Source organism: Cydia amplana, chromosome Z (assembly GCF_948474715.1).
Source record: "Cydia amplana chromosome Z, ilCydAmpl1.1, whole genome shotgun sequence".
Classification (NCBI taxonomy): Eukaryota; Metazoa; Arthropoda; class Insecta; order Lepidoptera; family Tortricidae; genus Cydia; species Cydia amplana.
In genome coordinates, this window is record NC_086096.1 from 22,332,589 (window position 1) to 22,354,902 (window position 22,314).

General features: G+C 38.9%; 2 protein-coding genes across 6 annotated transcripts in view; one reads left to right on the plus strand and one right to left on the minus strand.

Annotated features, from left to right (window-relative positions):
- Nucleotides 1-1,075: 1,075 nt before the first annotated feature.
- On the minus strand, nt 1,076-11,114 carry LOC134661662 (dolichyl-diphosphooligosaccharide--protein glycosyltransferase subunit STT3A). The gene is made up of 13 exons (XM_063517814.1): nt 10,815-11,114; nt 10,295-10,462; nt 10,036-10,196; nt 9,614-9,811; nt 7,143-7,334; nt 6,342-6,495; nt 5,971-6,048; nt 5,426-5,586; nt 5,025-5,189; nt 4,296-4,484; nt 3,552-3,771; nt 2,121-2,309; nt 1,076-1,484 (listed from the first exon to the last, which is right to left on the minus strand). Exons 1-13 carry the CDS (start codon nt 10,915-10,917, stop codon nt 1,339-1,341), a joined length of 2,124 nt encoding a protein of 707 aa, XP_063373884.1. The 5' UTR covers nt 10,918-11,114; the 3' UTR covers nt 1,076-1,338.
- Nucleotides 11,115-12,180: 1,066 nt separating this feature from the next.
- The window catches only part of LOC134661636 (anoctamin-1), a 28,875-nt gene continuing 18,741 nt past the window's right edge, over nt 12,181-22,314 (plus strand). For 3 of the 5 annotated variants that reach the window (XM_063517778.1, XM_063517780.1, XM_063517782.1), the window contains exons 1-2: nt 12,182-12,490; nt 19,670-19,767. In XM_063517778.1, coding sequence (XP_063373848.1) covers nt 12,260-12,490; nt 19,670-19,767 — 329 coding nt within the window. In that variant the 5' untranslated portion in view covers nt 12,182-12,259. Of the gene's footprint in view, nt 12,491-19,669; nt 19,768-22,314 lie in introns of all 5 variants that reach the window. The other 2 variants (XM_063517779.1, XM_063517783.1) reach the window with 2 other exon arrangements.

Below are 22,314 nucleotides of genomic sequence, written 5' to 3' on the forward strand. Positions count from 1 at the left end.
ATAAATGCAGTATCAACCAAAATACTTAGTTATGTGGTTTTCGCAAACATCTATCCAATATTAAAACATATCCCTAGTGGAAAAGAATTCCTCGTAACGCTCATGAGTTAATGCACCCGGATGTGTTAGGCTACTTACTCGTATTTATATCTAAGATTTCATTCAGTCGTATTACATATATATAGTTATTAACTACACTACTCCTCTTATGAAAAAGTACAATAAAAAAGCCGACCGAGTGCGTGTCGGACCACGACCAATGAAGGGTTCCGTCCGAGCCGTCACACAAAAGACACCTACTGGCAAAGAGCGTATTATCACGGCACTTGATGCCTTTCATTAATAAAGGGCAGGTTATCAATGTTATCATAGGGTACTCATAAACGATACAACCGACTCGCAGCATCTTTTGTTGATGTATTTAGGAGAGCTATAGAAAGAGGCACCTGCAGGGCAGCAGCAGGGCACCTCCTACATTTTTTTATATGAATGCAACTACACAACATTGTAGCAGCTCGCAATATACAACTACATTCACATTCAACCGAGTGGCTGAGTAAAATTATGGATGGACAGACAGAACAAAATTATAAGAGTTCCGTTATTGCCTTTTTGGCTATACGTAGGTATATATATAACTAAGTCGGAATAGTATGACTAATCTCGACGACTGACCAGAAGGTACAGTTGTGTCATCACATTTAACAAAACGATTAATATCTGCTTAAAAATATCCGCACACATCTTGATGGCGACTGTACCGAACAGCGAAAACCCTTAGTATTAAAAGCAGTACATATATTATTAGTCATAGAAATCTCAATAGGCTAAATTAGTGTCGACCTGACAACCACAGTTCTACAGATGTAGTGCATAATTATTTTCCATAGTATTTTCACGGATACGTACGAACATGTCTTGCTATTTCGCTCAGTACAAAAATTACTGAGGTTCACTGAAGTAGCATGACAAATACGAACGCTGCCGAGAAAATACGATGGAAAACAATTATGCACTACATCTGTAGTGTATTTATGCTATCGGATGCATTCTGTAGAAAAAGGTTTTCAATGGAGCATGTTTAAACGCGATTAGCAGTTGGTTTCTCTACGGCCTAAGTACAAGCGAATTTACAGTGTGCAAAAAAAAATAACCTTAAGCCCATGTGCAAAAAATGTACAAAATTTATAACAATAATTTAACACGATTTCACATAAGGAACAAAGTTGCATTTGTTTTGGTTTGTTAAATTTTAGGACAAAAGAAATTCAGCTCTATTCCATGTGCAAATAAATGACATTTGTTTGTACAATGAGCCTCAGAAGAAATGGTGGGAGTTTAGACGCCGCGATTGGGCAGCGGCTTGACCTTGTAGATGCGCACGAGCCAGTGCTCGGTGGTGTAGGCCTCCTCCAACACGTCGAGGTTGAAGTCCTTGTTGCCGATCTCGGCGCCGCGCACGCGGTCGAACCCGGGCGGCCGCCCTGCCACACACACACCATCAATCACACTCACTACTCTACCATTATACTAATTTTACCAGAGTTTGTCTGCAACTCTGCACCCAATATTATTACAAGGACGTTTACCTTACAAACGTAATTAATACCTATGTGTGTTACGAGTCTCGGTAAAATGTTTTACAACGAAATGTAAGCTATTAACAGATTAATATCTACTAACGTTACATATCACCGATAAGTTATCAGTATGTTATGTACTTTACATGTTTCTTGTTCCATTTAATGCCATTATTGTCACAGGTTTCCATTAGTGGTGTAGGTGACTTGTAACATGTTTAAATTTGTATAATATGGCAGTATTGTTTAATACTAGTACTAAAATTATAAGGGCCGACCATAATATGTATAACTTTTTAGTATTTGTTGTTATAGCGGCAACAGAAACACATCATTTGTGACAATTTCAACTGACAGACAGACAGACAGTGGAGTCTTAGTAATAGGGTCCCGTTTTTACCCTTCGGGTACGAAACCCTCGCCGGAGCCCACTAAGGGCATGTTACTGTAGGAGATTTTATGCAGGCTAGCAAAATAGGTAACGGAACTAAAGTAAAGTGTAACTTGGCACGGTTTTATAAGGAATGGTGAGACACTTACCGCCCTCAGTGTAGACGAGGCCGAACTTGTAGTAGCTCATCTTGTACATGAGGCAGTTGAGCAGCGTGTGGGAGCCGTCGGCGTCGACGCGGAACTCGCCCGCGCTCGTGTAGTAGTCGGCCTCGCGGATGTGCGCGCCGCGGTCCGTGCTGCCGCCGATGCGCACCATCCACAGGAACTTGTTGATGTCTGCCGAGTGCACACATCACTATCTTAACGGCGGCTGAATGCCCCTTAACAACCTGCATGCTTATTCCAACTCATTATATTTATGATCAACTTCTCGATTTCAATAAATTAAATTGCAAATGTATTATGGTCGAGGAATAGTAGATTGTTAACCAAGGGTGTAAAGTGAACCTTGTCACCCGAGATATTTTGGCGCCTGTACGAAGTGAGAGCGCCAATAAGTTCAATGTATTCGTAAAGATATAGTACATTATTGTCGAGGTTCGGAAGCCAGCAAGTAGCCTTCCAGCCGAGTCATATATAGTGCTTTTCTCAAAAATGGTGCAAGAAATAGAAATATTTTACAGAACTTACAGAAGCAACGTTCTAATTTTCACAGAAAAAAATACAACCATTAAAAAAATTTGCTTGCCGCCTTTAAAAAAAAAAGAAGTGTATTTTTCTGCTGAAAATACGCCAACCTATTTGAGACACCTAAATAGTCGAGGTACCAACATTAAGCCTGTAACAGACTATCGCACCGCACCGCGACCTTGGAGCGTCGCACCCATAAGTGAGAGCGAGAAAGAGATATCTGTTTCTCGCTCTCACTTATGGGTGCGACGCTCCAAGGTCGCGGTGCGGTGCGATAGTCTGTTATAGGCTTTATAATAATAAGTGCTGATCATCTGTTTGGCTGTTTAAGGGATCTATGCCTTCATTTGATATGGCCATTTAAAGTTTTAAAAAGTTTGGAACTCGTTAAATAATGGAATTTGTATGTGACATTGCAGTCCCGAAATCGAGACTGCAATGTTTTTAACTTTTTAATTTTTTGAGTGACCATAAACTACGCACTTCGCGACCTATTTTTTAACCGGCAACGTCGACTTTGCCGTCCATTTTTGAGAAAAAGTTTTATGACCAATCGATGCAAATTATATTTCGTCAACTATAACAGTAAATGCGTTTGCTGAACACAATGGCTTAGATTCATTATTTTAAAAAATATACAGAAAAATTGGCATAAATCATATAAAGAAAGAGGATTATACCATGTTGTGACTTAAATGCTTGCGTCATTCTTAATCTTCATAGTATCAAATAATTTAGACACCATATTAAGGCTTTTTAAATTGAACTGAACTGACCAGAGCAGTCTTGCGCAACCTAAGAGACTTTTCGCCCGTCTATTCTGTGGCCAGATCTCATGGAAACCTAGCGTTAGAGGTCTACTTAGGTAATAGTGGGCTATACTCGTACCATCAGAAGAGTAGCCGACGAGGCCGCCGAATATGACGAGCACGTAGTCGACGTCGAGCTCGCGCATGATCTCGTAGGCGCGCTCCTCGGCCGACGCCATGGCCTGCCCCACGCGCGAGATGTGCGTGTTGTTCCACGTGTTGTTGTCCACTATCACCGTCCGGTTCGCCATCGCTGTTATCTGGTAGCCGTAGTCCCACCACGACATCACTTTAGCGTCCTGCCAATAATGGGCCCGTATTGAAATCGAGGACATGTGTGAGCTTCACTAGAATATCGTCATTTTGAATGTTTTCACGTAACATTTCTATAGTCAACATCCATAAAGTACGAATATAATTTGAAACGGATGTTACATATACATTACGTAACATAACAAGCTATTTAAACAACAATTTAGTTTTTAAGATTTTTTTGTTCAGTATTAGGAATCAACTCTTAATAGTTAATATTCTGTCATTTATTGGTTTAAACATATATTATTATTATAGACGTAAATAAATGTAGTCCACACAAGAATAAAAAAATACTATTTTGCTAACAAATAATTAATAAACCTTATTGCAAAGAAATAAGATCCACCGATCAGTTAAGAGTGTTGCTATTAGGTACCTACGAGGATAAATGTAAGAATATTAAGGTGTTCTAGTACCCGGGCCGGGCGCGTCCACCGACGTGCAGATGCACGTGCAGTGGAGTCCGGCCGGCCCCGGCACGTCGCGGAGTGTGTGTGTGTGCCATTACCTCAGGCGTGTTCATCTTGAGCCAGGTGTAGGCTTCGCGGAAGTCGTCGAAGATGATGCGGGCGCCGTCGTGCGCGCGCGCCGACAGCACGATGGACGGCGACGAGTACGCCTCCGACGTCACCCACGTGCAGTGGAACACGTACGACACCAGCAGGCAGCCTAGCACGCACACGAACAGCGCGCCCACCTGTACAACATAACCACACGCTTCACTTCACCACGCATCTAAACAATCACTGTGGCAACATTTTGAGTTATCGCGGTTTGAAAAGATCGATGTACAGGTTGATTCACGAAAGCTGAGCGCCTACCGCGAACCACGTTCGACATGTTGCCTCTCTGTCGCACTTGTAAATTCGTACGTAAGTGTGACAGGGAGGTAACACGTCGAACGTGGTTCGCGGTAGGCCCTCTGGCACGAATGGAACGAACGAAACTTTCATTGTAATATGAGCACAGAATAATTAATAAGTACTATCGTACAGAAAAGACACCTACAAAACCGAAGTTTGACAGCGATTCAGGGACGAATCATGATGTCCCTTTCTAATGTATGGCACTATTGGCACTATCCCTATCGGCTATTTATTGGAAGTTTCTAGGGCACAATAGATAGCAGGTTAATTAGAAGCATTTGGATCTCACGTCACGGGCAGTAGAATCGATTGACATCTTCCAATAAAAATGAGGCATAATATGTAACTAATTAACGAGACGTGTTACTCACCTCGGAACGGAACACCAGATTATTATCGTGCTTCTTTTTCTTGTCGTGCTTTTCAACTTTGGGCTCTATGTCCTTGACGTGAAGGCTGAGCAGGCTGGAGGCCGCCACGCCCGACACGATGCACATCACCGGCGCCAGCACCAGCATCAGGCGGACCATCACGCCCTGCGACACTCGACACATTAAGCTCGTATTCAAAACCTACACTCAACTAAGATAAACAACTTTCAGTCAGAGAGCAAAGTGTAAAGAAATCATTGCGCGGAGACAACGGAATGATGACACTCGACGTCGCCTTCCACGCGCTCAAGCTTCTCCATCATCATTTTAAAAATAAAGTTTACCAAGTGACATGGTAATTTTAACGCAGTATAAACTACATTTTACTATAAATAACTTACAGCAAAATAGATACTGAGGACTCCATAGAGGATGATGAAGATGTTGGCGTCGGTGAGCTTGGCGAAGCAGAAGTAGAGGCCGGCGGGGAACAGGAACACCAGCACCTGCAGGTCGAAGTAGAACGACGACCACGACGTCGGCTGGTGCTCCGACACCGACGCTGCGGACAAACCGCAAACTAGGTACATTACTTACGCCACAGAACATCCTCACACCTTCCAAACGGGTGGGCGCGCCAAGTTTACTCTCACTGTAATTAACCAATAGTGGAAAATAATAAGCTCCATAGAGTTCAGAATCAACCCAGAGATGTTCTAAGGTCATTGACGGCCGACCTCGCGCTCTCGCAAGCTAAAGCGAACATCAAAATCGTTATCTGCCTCTTGTATTCTATTGATATCGATAGAGAAACCTAGGACATAAACGTTTATTCGCATTTCAATTTTAACGGTAGGGCACGGTACCCTAAAGACGAATGCAGATAGCCTACTTGTGCGGAAGGGTCAATGTCTTACATAATATTTGTAAATTAAGAATAACTTACCGATAATTGGAATATGATTCTTGGCATAAGAAGGGTCCAGTAACGAGTAGAATCTGCCAGTCCAGGGCGAGATTTTACCTATAGAAAAAACAATACATGTATTTTCAACATTCACAATAAAGTATCAGCTACAAATTTCAATAAAACCCTAAATACACTGATAATGAAACTGACTTCTTGAGCAGCTTGTTTCTCGTTTAATGGTGATTCTAAAGAATGGCGTATCCGTCTTGCCGTTGATTAACCATTAAGTCAATTGCTCTATTACTTCAGAGCCTATGCTCCACTTACGACAGTATTTTAATTTCAATTGGCAAGGTGTTTGGCATCCTCTGTTGGCTGGCAGATGCTAGTTGAGACAGTAAAGTTACCGGTGATGGTGAGCGCGACGACGGCGGTGCCCAGCGTGGCCAGCAGCGTGGTGAGCAGCGCCTTGAAGAGCAGCTCGAAGTTGGCCGGCGACAGGCGCGCGCGCAGGTACTGCGCGAACGCGTACAGCTGGCACAGGCCGAACGTGCCCAGCGCCTGCGCACACAACACTCGTTATGCTGTGATCACGGCTAACATGCATTTATTATGCGTAGTGGTAGTGGTTTCAACAACTAACAATACATTTCCAGTCGTAAAGAAAGATGCGAAGTTAACGAAGTTTTATTATTATGTACCCATATCAGACCCATATGGAACTTGCTATCTGTAAGTATGTACCTATTGACAAGTTCATTGTTTTATATTTTAGCTTAAAATTAAGAAGGTATGTACGTCTCCATGCATATTATTAGCAATTAGTTACTCAAATTATCATGCATTACCGCACAAGTCCGATAATATAATGAATAAGCTCGCGTGCGTAATATTTCGGATTATGAGCCTAAAAGCGGATCAATAAGTTCCACGTTACGAGCAAGTGTTGAAAATGAATTTTACACAAATCTTAAGCCTATTAGCTAGCCATCTAAGCTAGTGTATGTAGGCTACTTTTTAACCGGCGCTATTAAAGATATACGTTAAGCGCAACCGCGCGCGCATTATGTGCAACCTATACTTAAAAGCAATGTAGTGGTGTAAGTAATGCTACACTACTACATTATTACTTGATCTCAGTACAGGGGTGACAGTCACTGTGTGACAAAACCCCTTTAAAAATATAATATAGATTAAAAAAAAGGTACCAGCATGTGCTCCGAGCTCTGCACAGGCTGGAAGCCGACAAAGGAGATCTGCATGGAGAGGATGGTGCCGACGCAGTAGAGCGCGCTGTAGGCCACGTACACGCGCGCCGAGAACCGGCCCAGCGCCATCAGCGCCAGCACGTGCAGCGGGATCAGGTTGATCAGGAACACGTAGCCGCCCCAAGACGATACCTGCATCAACATACCTCTTATCATCGCTAAAAAGGATATTTGCAAAGCGAACTCCGATTGATCGTCCGTACTTACATGTAGTCATCATGGAGTAGACAAGTTAGGGCCCTTTTGTTTCATCAGAATTCAAACACAAATGAAGTGAATAAAGAAAGTTGTATTCACAATCATTAAGATTCCGTAAAAATCAGAAACAGCAGATGTTCGAGTTGTAAGACTGGATTGGGTTGACCATGGTAAAAAAGATTTTTTACATTTAACCCCTTAGGGGTCATCCATTAATTACGTCACACGAATTTATAGGTTTTTTGACCCCTCTCCCCCTCCTTGTCACATTTGGTCACATTTGGCAAACCCCTCCCCCCTAGTGTGACATCACATTTTTTCTACGAAATCGCCAAATCCAATTAAGTAAGTACCTAAGTATTATTAATATTTTATCAAAATATTTTTGACGATATAAATATTAGTAATTTTATAACCCAAAACTGCTTAGGAAAGAAAATTAAACGAATAAAAACGATTATCGTTTTAAAAACTTGTTATTTAAATGTACAACGAATAAAATAATTTAAAGTTAAGTAATTTAAGTTAAAGTGACGTCACAAAGTTTGTGTCTCCCCCCTCCCCCATGTCACAATATGTCACATTTTCTTGACCCCTCCCTCCCCCTAAACGTGTGATGTAATTAATGGATGACCCCTTATAGTCTATTGTACATATAGTCAGCGAGATAATTAGAGATTCGAAACAGTGTTCGAAACAATATGATTTCGAACTAATTTATTGCTTGCTGCAAGTTTCACTCGGCGTTCTACCAATAAATCTGATACTATCAAAAAGCTCTTAGCTCTTAAAAATGCATATGTACATATATTACGTATTAGCTTCTGCCCGTGAATTCGTCTGCGTGGAATGATGATGATTGACAAAAACTACCCTATGTCAAACATCTCCATAGCAAATCTTGTCCAAATCGGTTCAGCAGTTTCGCATTTATAATATTAAGTATAACGACAAACCGAGAAATGTTACACTATTCAAAGTTTTGTAATATTAAGATAAGGTTGAAATTCGCCTGGCATTGTATTTCTTCCTTAAGAACCCTTTAACCGCCAGAGTCTGAAATATAAGATATTACATATCCAGCTCATTTCGCCACAGTCTGATAAATAAGACAAAGATCTGATTTGGTTTTTACACCACATTTATAACTCCATTAACTATGCCAACCTTACTCTGCGTGGTACAATTACTGTCGGTGGCGACACGAGCGCGCTCGATCAAAAATTGCTGGCGGTTAAAAGGTTAAGGCTGGTTTTAGTGTCGCACTGACCGTCGGTGTGGAGCAATCCGCATCAACCAATATGTATGAGTTAGCGATCCGCGTGGACGTAGTCCCCATCAGCTTTACTTTGACACGATCCCTGAACTTAATACATATTGGTTGGTGCGAATCGCTCCACACTGGACGGTCAGAGAGACACTAAAACCAGAGTAAGGGCGGCCGCTGCAGAATTGAATAACGTTGTATGAGTGTGTGTGCAACAGAAATATGCTAACAGCTTCAGTATGCAGTTGGACCCGGGCTATAAAATGTTGCACAGCATATTGATAAACTCGCTTTTCCCATTATTACGACCCATATGCCAAACAAATATTGCTATCCTGCTGGATTCTTTGAAATCAGCCCATAGTTAAATACTAAAGTGGAAATAAGCTAATACACACAGGTTTAGAACTGTTGATTTTGATAATGTTGTCTAAAAAGGCTTTTGTTGTTGGTTTACTCCAATTGCAAAGTCAATTTACATCATCTTCCTCGCGCTATCGCGGTATTTTGCCTGCCATGGCTAATGAGAGCCTGGAGTCCGCTTGACAACTAGTCCCAAGAATTGATGTAGGCACAAAGTCAATTTACATGATATGATATACATATAATATAAAATACAATTATAAAAAAGGTTAATTTTTAATATTTTGTATGAAACTGCAAAAACTGAAAAATGCACAAATACACTAATCAGGGTGAAGGTTTCATCTTTATGATATATGATTGGCATTTAAGGCTAATGCCAAACAAGCATTCGTCTTTATTTTACTGACCAATCAGAAATTACTGTATTCTTCTGTCTGAAAGTAGCTAGATTATACATTGATTTAAAATATTCAATTAATTTGCAGAGCAATACATATCTAATGTTTTAAAGAAACAGATTACTAGATTAGATTACCAGCAGCAAAAGAAATTTGTTATAAGAAAATATGTTTAAACTTACCATGTAAAAGTATGCTAATGCTGTCATTGTAGACCACAGCAAAGTTCCAGTGTTGACAGCTTTGATCCAGAAGTAGTATGTAAGTAACATGCAGAATATAGCTATGCCTTCATTGTCGTAACTCCCAGCCACAGAGCGGCTGATGTAGCCCGGCACAATGGCAATCATGGCTGCAGCCACCAAACCCGCTCCTTCATCCTGTCACCATTCACAAACAATGCACATTATAATATTATTGTATTCTACATCAAGTAATTTTCATCGTCAAAAATAACAGCTATAGATATAAAAACCAAGTGAAATAACAGCTACTTATTATAAAAACTAATTAAGCTAAAAAAAGAACATATTAGGCTGTTTTGGTAGGAAAACAGCTTTATAGCAATTCATCATTGTACATAATGTTAATCATATTACTGTACCTTCAGTTCTTTAGTCAACAGGTATGTGACAATGGTTGTGAGGGAAGAGAAAAATGGTGCAAGGAACACACACACATTGCGAATATCAATGGTGATGTTCATATACTGCATAATGTTGTACAGCGTGGTGGAGGTGACCATCAAACCAGGGTAGATGGTGCCTGTCGACAATATCCAACAATGTACTAGCTATATCTAGGATGTTAATAATGAGAACATTAAATGAAATAGTTTTCCAATATATATCGAAGTTTCTTACCACCAATAATCCGTCCTAAGGGATACCATGCCCTATCATCAAACCAGTTGTGAAACTTGTAAAAACCTTCCTCGGTGAGATACCGGGTAGTTCTGTAGTTGAAGTAAGGATCAAACTCGTGGATAACACTCTCAAACCGTAGAACAGAGAACAGACGTGTGGCAAATGCTGAAAGCAAAAGTAACATTACACAAACATAATGCAGTCCTGTCAAGTGCATCTCCTAACTGTAAATAATCATTAACAACACATCACAACAGAGAGTAAGATATTGACCAATTTTATCATGTTACAAATACAGTATTAATAGACAAGTAGCTTTAAATATAAAATGCGGCCTTTGCTGGGACTCTACAGTCTACTGATACTCATCTTACCTCACAAAGCGATTTCTATATTACTATGTTTTGACTACGAAAAATTTGTACGCCACTTGCGTTCAAAAGTATAATAAATAGATTTAAGGTTGACTATAGTGCGATCGTATTAACAAAATAAAGAAGAACATATAAATACTTACATAAAATCGCTGCCATTGACAAAACAGCCAGTTTTATAAAAGTGAGTTGCTTATCAGACGAAAGGTGAGGCAATTTAGCCTTAGATTGCATTTCCGCAGTCATCTTTGAAGTGTTTTGGTCGTGGAGTTCTTTATATTTTATTTTACATAAATGGTACAATTAACATTGAAACTAATTTTTCGCCGGCAACCTAACACAAGGTCTTTTCTGCAGACACCGACGCAAGCAAATTGACAGGTCCCAGGCGGCGTGGCAAGCTTTGTTGCCAGATTATAATAATAAATATAAAGCTCTGACGTGTAACATCCCGGGCGGCTATAACCGCAAAAATCGAAGTGCGCAAATAGCGGGCATTTTTCTCTGTCACTCTAACTACGCCTTTATTGGAGTAAAAGAGAAAGATCCCCGCAATTTTCGAATGTCGGTTTTTGCAGTAGCCCTCAGGTTTGATATCGGGTTCGCGGTAGGGACTCAGTTTTGTATTTTATACCTATAACAGACTACCGCACCGCGACCTGGTGTAACCTAAATCCGGTCACGAAGTACATACCTTTCTCTGTCCCTCTCAGCAGAATGTGAGGAATAAGACGAAAGGATACAAGAAGTGTTAATGTCAGTGGTGCTAGAGTCTGTGGTCTCTATCAGGGATGTTGCGGATGCAGATTTTTTAACATCCGCGGATGCGGATGCGGATATTTAAAGGCTCACATCCGCGGATGCGGATGTCAAGATTAGGTACTGAGAAAACGTCAAATATTAAATTTTTAGTATTTTTGTATTTAAAAAAAACGAACCGTTTAGTATTTGAGCAAGAATATAGGTGCGTTATATTTAATAAACAGTAACTTGGCCGACTTTACTGGATCTAGACGATTTCATTATAGGTAATGACGAAATTACCTAGCACTTACGCCGCCGCTAAGACGTTTCTGTACCGACTTGTTCGACATCCGCATCCGCATAAGCTCCGCATCGATTTTATGCGGATGCGGATGCAGATGCGGATGTTGAAAATAATGCGGAAGTTCCGCGGTTGCGGATGCGGATGCGGATGTTCGCAACATCCCTGGTCTCTTCCAAATCCAAGCGCAGACTGTCAAGTGTCAGATCGGAAACTTCAAGACTGTCTTTTCTGACCCTTCTATCCATAGCGAAAATGACAAGTCTGTGCTTCTATCCATAAGTCTAGAAATATAATATTATTCTTTGTTTTTTCTATACAATTTCTATTGTTAACTGTTGTGAGTTTTCCTCTTTAGTCATAATATTTATACTGTGTTAAATTATTTTAAAGTATTAGGATATATATTTATAAATCACATAGTCTGTCGGCATAGCATTCAGTGAGTAATATCCGAGAGCCATAAGTTCTATAACGACATGACAGTGTCCTTATAAGTCTTTAAAACGAGTCGGAAGTATCGAAATTCAGGAATCATATGTGATGTCCGACGGCGACCCGTCCCTCGAAGAAGACATACCGCGGCCTTTACTAGAGAAGGTTGAGGATAATGTGTTTACGCCAAAGATAGCAACTCCTATTTACGCGGGCAGTGTGAAGTTGCACCATAAGAGGTCTGACGCGGCGGAATCGGAGGCCTTCCTGACGGACGCGGAGCGCAATGACCTCGCGTTCCAGCAGCTACTGCAGGATGGAGATGGAGACTTTAACCAAGTAAGCTATTTATGAATCCTTTATGTCTACTGATTACGTACCTAACTACCTACTAAATAAAAGTAAGTAGTTAAATATCGCAAATAAGCTTCACAAGAATTTACACAATGATCCAGTATTTTTGCTAGTTTACATTACAAATTAAAATGCTGTTTTATAAACTATAGGCAATCATCAACATCCTTATAATTATTTTCAACCTAAACTCAGCCACTACTCTGAGTATGTTACTTGTCCTGTTTCTGAGCTAATCTCATCCACTTAACTGGGAAAATAGTAGCAGGACTTTTATAAATACATGTGATCAAATCTTTTAAGCTCCTAATAAGAGGAATGGGCTGTAAGCTCAATTAACCCTGAGCCCACCTAAGCAGATGTTCCTGCAAAAAATCTAACCATCCCAATAAAGCTATAGTGTATAGAAAAAAGGTAAACAGAGGTTTCTTACTATTCATTTTAACAGAACATACACTTGAAATGAATTTTTAGCTATTAACGTGCATCATAACTCATAAGTCTGGGGACATCATCATCATCATTTGATATTTACCAGTCCCTTTTCGGTGAAGGAAAACATCGTGAGGAAACAGGACTAATCCCAATAAGGGCCTAGTTTACCCTCTGGGTTGGAAGGTCAGATGGCAGTCACTTTCGCAAAAACTACTGGCCACCAATTCCTGGGATTAGTTGCCAAGCCGACCCCGGGCTCCCATGAGCCATGGCAAAATGCCGGGACAACGCAAGGAAGATGATGATAAGTCTGTGGGGACATACATGATTTGATTATTTGTGTCAATAGAAACCAATTTTCAAATGTTAGCTTTTGTCAAATTTTTACTTTTCTGGTAAGCATTAATATTCTACAATTTCTTTATAATGTTTTATATTTATTTCCATTTTGGTATCTTACTCCACTTATTTCTTCCTTATGAGTCATTAACAAGTACACAAAGTAGTAGTAGTAAGGTGTGTATTTTTGAGACGCGTCACTCAGCATTCTTTAAAAAGCATGTGTTAACGGAAGGGATGACAAAATCGAATAATCGTTTTAGACATTGAAATTTGTAATTAGTTTCTCTACATATTCAATTTAAAAAAATTTAAATCTATACCTTTTAATTTATCATAGACACAGAATTTATGGCTAGACAGACTATATTAATATTAAACTCATAAATACACACAAGTGCAATAATAAGTAAAATGTGTCACATTGAATGGAAATTTCCATTAGACATAACTAGCTTGTATCGACTGGGATATTGATTCACAACTGTTATTGCATTAAACATGTTCTGTTTTCAATGTTCTTATGTTTAGTACACTTCACTAGCCTTCTATAAATAAAGGGAGTATGGGGCATGTGCTAATTGCTAATTAACATGTACAAATATGAGTATGATACCTTGAGTTGAAAGTATCCACAGGCTTTGTCTATTTGACTATAGGTATTCAATTCAATTTTTAATAGATTACAAAGCCTAACTTATGGAATGTAGGCCATAAGATAAGTTTGTTTATTTGGGTAATTTCGTATGTTAGATTATTCCGAAAATCGGATGACAATCACCCAAAATACCATCGTAATAAGAGGTCCTTTTCAGTAGTATCCGACGGTTTTCGATTGGTTAAATATGTAATAAAAATAAAAATTGGCGACCTTTTATATTCACATTTGTGTAGATGTAAAATGAGATTGTGGCCAGTTGAATTGATTGATCAGATTGGCAATTTATTTGCTCGTGTGGGCTTGGTTGTACCAATAATAAGTACCTTCTTACACAGTTAATATAAAGCTAATGTGGGCCTTGTGATAATTTGTAACAGCAGCCGTCTACTGCGGCCAACCTCATGACCGAATCAATTATCACTATTAATTATTTCCTAATCAGATTTTTATTGGTTGCAACATTAAATAACTTGTTGAATATTTATTATCACTGTACATTGAAGTGCGCCTTGCATTGTTGCGGTAAACTGACTATTGCCTATCAAACCTAACAAGTACAGTGGCGAATCAGTGCTCTCGACTGAGTGCTCGCAAATTGCCCAGTGCTCAGTCGATTAAGCCTTGATCACATTTACCGAGTACAGTGGCGAGAGAATACCCTCGGCCGAGTACCCAGTACTGGGCACTCAATAATGTTATAGATAAAATAAGATAAAAGATAGTTTATTGCGCTTATGAACGTCAAATAAAGCTACATGCACGGCTCCAACCCTACACCTCTGCTCCGAGAATAGGTTATAGTCATACTTGAGAAGCACAAAAAATACTTACATATTTATTTCTATACCCAGGAAGAAATCTGTTATTCTTTATAATTTTTGCATTCCAACCGTTTTGTCATACTAGTTGTCTCTTTCTCTTTCGGTCTGCGGGACCTCGTCAGCACGTGTACATTTCTCGCTTTCCCAGCTGCGATTAAAGGCAACTTGTACAATTTGTCACAAGGTAAGCGCTTCAATTTTGGAACACCTATCTTTTGTGAGCAGTCGGCCGAGGGTACTCTCGCCACTGCAGTGTACCTACTCGGTACGTGTGATCAAGGCAAAAGTATACACGAGTCACGAACCGAGCTCTCGGCCTCACCTACTAGGTGATCAAGGCATTAGGTGTGATCCAGGCATGTCAGACATCGATGCTGCTTTCGTAACGTTCAGGGGCAGTCCATACCGGTCAGACATTGTTGATAAGGTCAATTATCTCATGTTAATTGTTTCCATCTAATATGAAATAATAATGTAGCTAAGTAAAATAATGATCAATTTTGTTTACAAGGCGTGGCAGACATGTACACGACGGTTAAGTAATTGTAGTAATTACATGCGGGTAGTTCGGTCGCTTTACGGTTTTGACATGCAAATCCCCCGTGAGCCTATTTATTACTCACGATAAGTGTGTCGTTAAACAGTACGTAGCACAATGTTCGTGTTTCGACTGCATGCCAGTCATGTAACTCGGGCACCGCCATTCATTTATTTAATTAGTGCCAGATTAGTGCTATATTATATTGTTTTCAATATTTTCCAGTTCGTGTTTCAGTAATAATGCAGATACACAGATCCTTTTTCACTCTGTTTCTGATCAAGACTTAGGGAACTGTACTGTACCCAAAATAAAAATAAAAAACAACTGTTTTTTTCTGTGAATTTGCTATAATTACCATACTTGAAAGAAATCGATTTAGAACTGTACACAGGCAGTGCAGATAAGCAAGCACACATAGCGGCTATGATCACTTAACAAACATTGAGTCAGTTTTTTAACGAAAGAAGTGCCAAGGTCAGTAGATCGTTCTTCTTCACTCAGAGGTGATATTTGTGAAGTGAAATCAAGTATAATGTTATAAAATAATTATTAATTGTACAATGTGAGAACTAATCCAATAGAATACAACTAGCCGGAAAGAAGAATTCTGTCGTAAGTAGGTGTTATATAAGATTGAGAATACTTCCATTCTAACGCAATGTGTACCTACGACATTATATTTTAGGGCAGTCATTAATATAAACTTGGTATTATATTATATGCGTAGATAGGAAAGTTCACCTTTTATAGGCCCATAGCCGCCAGCCGGGTGGAAAGTTTTTTTTTTAAATTCGTACTTAGTGCAATGGCTACCAGCCGTATGTATGCCATTATTCAGTTAAAAGTTCTCATATTAACTTCCGCATTTTCAAACCAAGTATTATCGAACGACATTGCAATGTTAAAAAATTATACTACTTGTATTTAATATTGAAATGTATGAAATAAACATAAATATGATGAATGTTCAATATATTATCATAACTAGGGAATGTAATCTCGCACCAAGATTGGCGATTCGAGATCTCGCACGAAAAATCTGAATCGAGATAGGGTGTTTCGAGATCTCGACCGTCAGACTTTCGAGATCGAGATTATACAAAGTAATTAAAAATGTCCTAATGTGGTCAAAAAACTCGTAAGAATTTTGTAAACACTACCTACTTATTTAGTGTACACCATGTTATGTATTGAAAATAAAAACAACAAATTGAATCAACATTTAACAAAAAAAATACTTTTATTTAAACAAGATAATCCCTCTCTGTTTGGCCCGATGGTTGACTGGTAGAGAATGCCATTAGGCATTAAGTCCGCCATTTGTAAATTATTTGTGTGTATTGTGCAATAAAGTTTAAATAAATAATAAATAAATAATTCTTATTTTGCTCTAAACATGTTAGTAAGAAAAAGTGGTGATTATTATTTTTAATTATACATAATTGTAACGTGTTTGACTTAGAAAATTAGCATTTTAATTCACTATGTATTTTTAAAATGATTTCGTAAAAAACATAGGGTGCTCAAGGTATTGTCGGCCAAGCGTTTGTTGCAAAAAGGCCAACAGCAGAAAACGCTCGCTCATTATTCCGCATATATTCCGCACATAGTGCGCCACAGTACTATTATCGTCGGCTAAAGCTGGCTACACACAATATTACTGCCTGAACAACATGAATCTAAGGTAAAAAGATTACTCAAAACAAAGTAATTCACAGAGATCAATCTTTAAATCTCGTTCGAGATCTCGAAAATTTTAATCGAGATCTCGACCAAGATTACATAAATCGAGATTCCCTATCAACGAGATTGAATCTCGCAAATTTGTGCGAGATCTCGCGAGATCTCGAAATTGCGAGATCGAGATTGCATTCCCTAATCATAACTTTCTTCTTTGGTACTTCGAGTCAAATTGATTCAAATGGTCTTAAGATCAATCGTACCGATTTTCATACCTTTAACACCATTTGCAGCGTTTTTTGGCGAACCGCTAGCGCTAATATTAGTTCTATTGAGTTTAATAAGTTACCTAATAACTAACTTTAACTTCATAGTGCTTATTCCTTAGGTAGGCATAAAATGCAAAAAAAAACTTGCTATTCGAGCCCGATAGCTTAAGGAGGTCGGTGATTTGGAACGGAATCCTTATTCCATCACTTCTTATCCAGCTCCTAGGTGGCACAGAGGATGTACTCCTGCGGTTCCCATAATTGTTTAGGGTTCCGTACCCAAAGGGTAAAAACAGGTCCCTATTAGATACTAAGACTCCACTGTCCGTCTGTCTGTCTGTCCGTTTGTCTGTCACCAGACTGTATGTATGATATGATTGATGTATCTCATGAACCGTGATAGACAGTTGAAATTTTCACAGATGATGTATTTCTGTTGCCGCTATAACAACAAAGACTAAAACAGAATAAAATAAACACTTAAGTGGGGCTCCCATACACTATTATTGTAGTATTGGTATTGTTTTGTATTTGATTACAGACAGACTTCTGGATAGTGAATTTAAATAAAGGCTTAATGTAATGAATCTAATTATTGTACTTAGTTGTATTCCTGAGATATTTACCACGATCACGTCCATGTGCGACAAAATGCTATCATCCTTTGAGTAGCTGTCCGACCGGCGACGATAGCGAGAAGCGAGTAGCGTTGAGCTTGTCTTATAAACACTTGGCGTTGGCAGAGTGAAGAATAGCCTCTGTAAGGCTGCGGGCTGCTTGAACAAGTACTGACGCGACCGACGCCACACGCCACGGCCACTTGAGGCGCAAGGCGGTCACCCACCCCTGCGTCTTGTAAATTATAGAGCTCAAGTTTATTACGAAAGAAAAGATGGACTACTTGAGTTTAGTGCAATTACTGTTTGTAATATATGATACGCGGCAGGCGTGTGGCCAAGCAGACTAGGCACCCGCGGCGTGCAGCGTGATAGTCGCCTGTCGTGACGTCACGGCACGCTGTCCGTCGTGGGAGGTGTTAAGCAGACTGTAGCCTTATTAGTCCCTGGCGCACACGACAAAAAAGTGCGATTTACGGCAAATGATGATGATGGAATTTCCTTTTCCAGAGTTGCTCCTTTTGACTCACAGATTGATTCAGGAAGGGGAGCCAATCGAATTTTTGATGCAAATTTTTGACTTCAAGGGGGGTGCCCCCCGAAATTTGTAAAAAATAAAGTTTTGCTATTTGGTCAAGTTGGTATCATTTTCTTGTAACGCAAGGATGCTAAATTCATTTCTGATATTTAATTTATATGGTTTCATATAAATAATTTGAAATAAATAAAAAATACAAATTTGCTATTTTATTTTTTTCCGAATAAATGCCAAAATTTTTCTTATTTTAATATATACACAAAAATTACAATTTTCATGAAATAGCCCTACTATTCCTCGTTATAAAAAGTATACACATGGTATATTTATTTCTAAAAAATGTAAAGAAAAAAAATAAAATGTAGACCTACTTTCGACCACAAGCTCACCGAATAGTATACAACGATCTGTGTTACAGCTATTAGAATTACGGCGTTTGATGATGATGAGATACCTTTTAGCATAATGAGTCCTTAGAACCCTTAGATCATTTTAGGAAGGAGAGCCACCTTGATTTTTGGTGCGGTATGAATGAAAGGGTGGGGTGTGATTTGTCCCATACAATCATAAAGTTATGAAAGCACCTGTTTAGGTTTCTGCATAAAGTTTGGTGTCATTATCGAGAAAAAAAAAAGAAAAAGAAGGGAAATGGACGAATAATTACATTATTTCGTATTTTAAAGATTTTACTACCTATATATTTGTTTACACTCTTTAACATTGCTTATGCTCGGTGCACAACCTAATCCGATTTAAGGGACGAAGAAAATAATGTAAATATTAGTAAATATTTACATTATGTTGTATTTTGAAGATTTAATTACCTAAATGATTTCTTCCTTTATCCTTCCTATTCGGGGGCACCCCCCCTGAAGTCAAAATTTTGCATCAAAAATTCGATTGGCTCCCCTTCCTAAATCAATCTGTGAGTCAAAAGGAGCAACTCTGCAGAAGGAAATTCCATCATCATCATTTGCCGTATAATTAAGTCTGCACCAGGGACTATATTCGCACTGGATCTACACGAACGTTACTTACGCGTGAGCATATTCGATCTCTTCTCGCTTTCTTGCAGCCGCTCCGGCCGCATAGCTTGGCTGACAAATATAATACATACGCAAGTGCGAGAAGAACGCTCGAATTTGCACAAACACGTGATTGGATATCGGCGTAAGATCGCTTAGAGTTTGAGTTGAGTATTTAAAGATGTCGACGAGTCTAATATCGGTAGAAAAACAATAAGTAACTTTTTGTTCGGGCCAGAAGGAGAAAGAAACGCAACAGAAGATGGGCGACTTGCGCGCGATGTCGGTGCTCAGCACGTACCAGGACAACATGTCGCGGGACATGAATACCGACCGGTGAGTCCGACAAACACTGATCCCACACGCCTCGAACCTGCTGTTACCAGTTACATTTGAAACATTGATCTCATAACGGATAGCTATTTAAAAAGTCGTTGACACCGATAAGGTTAATGTTATTGACTCGGTATATTCGCCTATTTCCGAGGAAGGAACATTAGTCTTAATATTCTAGTTTCCGCTTTTGGTGTAGTTTGCTATTTCGTTTTGATTTGTTCGATATTATTGATCATGATATGATTAATTTTGTAACGTATGTTATACATATATTCATTTATATATATAGATTATCAAATGAGACTGCGTCAATAAATATTTGTTATTTAAGTGTCAATAAGTTGTCCACGGCGCGTCAATAATAACAAACATGTTAATACTTATTTACATGTTGCTACATATGTAGTGAATAATCATTTCCCGTCGTATTTTTACGGAAACGTAGGTATGAACGTGGCATGCTATTTCAGTTAGTCTCAGTCAGATCTCAGAACTCTCAGTCCAAAAAGTACTGAGACTACTGAGGTCGACTGAAGTAGCATGACAATACGATTCCGAGAAAATAAATTGGGAAAGGATTATTTCACTATATCTGTAATGCCCTGATTCGTGACGGTGGGTATCATAATCGCTCAAGTCAAATTCAAACATATAATGATGACTCCTAACAGATTTTATGTAGGTACCTCTGCCAGTAAGGATTAAATGTCAAATCAGAATGTTATTTACGTTAACAAGTGTTGAGGTATTAGAAGTCCGGTACTGTTCGATCTGTGCATGAATCTAGTATAACTGGATTGGGCATAACTGACAGAACGGGATAGTCTTATGTATCTTTCAGTAGGAGTAGCAGCGAAAGCGCTATTATTGTTTGTCCTTGTTACAGTCTCACATTTTTCTTTATTCCCCACAGTGAAAGCATATAACTGGAAACCGCCTTTGGGAACATTACCGTTCAAATTCTCGGGCCAAATTAGCACACATACACAATTACGCCTACATTTAAATAAGACGATACGTTTACAGAGCCTGTCTCTATTACACTAACGTACACAGCTAAGTGTAGATGAAATGCATATAATGTCAATAACTACCAATCAGACATTAATCCACTAATAACCTTCTTGCTGTACGTACTGGCCGCTGAGAGTTCGCGGTTCATAATATATTTGATTAGAATATGACTTGGACAGGGATAGGTTTATGCCATACATTGAAGAACCAGTCAAATAATTCACGTATAATAATTTAATGCAGATTAAAAGATAACTAGTTAAAATGTTGTTATGAAATTAAATGACAGACTAACTCAACATAATTAAATATTCATTGTTGTAGGTATAAATGTATTCCGCTATAATAAGTATTTTGTATATTTTATTATCAATCTGTATGGCAGTGCGAAGTCACGTTCAGAGCCCGTACCATGAGTCACTGACAGTGTCAAAACTGACATTTACGCTATCGAGAACGTAGTACCGACCGAGAACGTTCTCGACGGCGTTTTGTCAGTGCCAAACTGATGGTAGCCGTACTGGTATAGTCTGTCCGTTTTTCTAAGATCAAGTACGCCATAGTAAATGTATGGCGAACTTGATCTTAGAAATCGGACAGGCTATATACAGCCTGCAAAATTTACATGGGTAGGTACACGAATCGGGTCAAAAACATTTGAACAGGCGGAGTCACAATAAATCCCCACTTTCAGTTCCAATGGAAATATTTTATATGTATATAGCCGGTCAAGCAAGTTTGTCAGTAGAAAAAGGCGCATAATTACAATTTTGTATGGGACCATAACCGTTCGCGCGCTTACATTTTCTAAATTCTCCGCTCTTTTCTACTGACGGAAATGGCTTGAGAGATAACCTACATATATGTGACAGTAGAGGGTGGATTAAAATGATCAACATTTTGAGATAATGTGTGTATTTGTTAAATTAATTCAGTGAAAGCGTGATAGAAAAAAATGTATCTACATATAGGAGACCGGGTATGATTATCTCACGGGTTATCTCATGAATAGAACATTATATATCTTGCCAGGCATCCACTCAATTTCATGTCTCTCTAATTGGACAGCTTTTTTCCATAGTTCTCTGCGAATAGCATCTTGTGGGAATCTGAATGGAAAGTAATGTAAAATGACAATACCAAATTTGATTATTAATTTGAAATAACTAGGTAGTTTTTTTATAGCTCCATCTCATGAAATAAAAAAGGAAAATACAAATCTGTAAGAAGGAATTTATTACTACATTTATAATTACAGTGGAATCCGTTTATTATGACTCCGCTTATACTGACCAACCGCTTACTATGACGCAATTACTGTGCGAAGTTTGGTTTTCATATGAAATTCTTTGTGACAAAGTCGGATAAGATAACTTCGACCCATAAATACTATTTTTATGGAATTATGTCCGGTTATACTGACAAATTCGCTGGTTTTCGTGGCCGGCCCCACATCTTTCCCTGCGAGGACGTCTGTGGCGTTTAAATTGTTTTAGTTTTTACTCTCGGTGAAAGTTGATAATTGGTATAAGG

What these genes read in the sequence shown, in the direction of transcription:
- LOC134661662 (XM_063517814.1), bottom strand. Translation starts at nt 10,917, where the DNA reads ATGACTGCGGAAATGCAATCTAAGGCTAAATTGCCTCACCTTTCGTCT. An exon ending in CGTCGCGCTCACCATCACCG is followed by an intron (nt 6,049 to 6,341) that starts GTAACTTTACTG and finishes TTTTTTCTATAG; the next exon opens with GTAAAATCTCGCCCTGGACT. An exon ending in TCCTCAGTATCTATTTTGCT is followed by an intron (nt 5,190 to 5,425) that starts GTAAGTTATTTA and finishes CGAGTGTCGCAG; the next exon opens with GGCGTGATGGTCCGCCTGAT.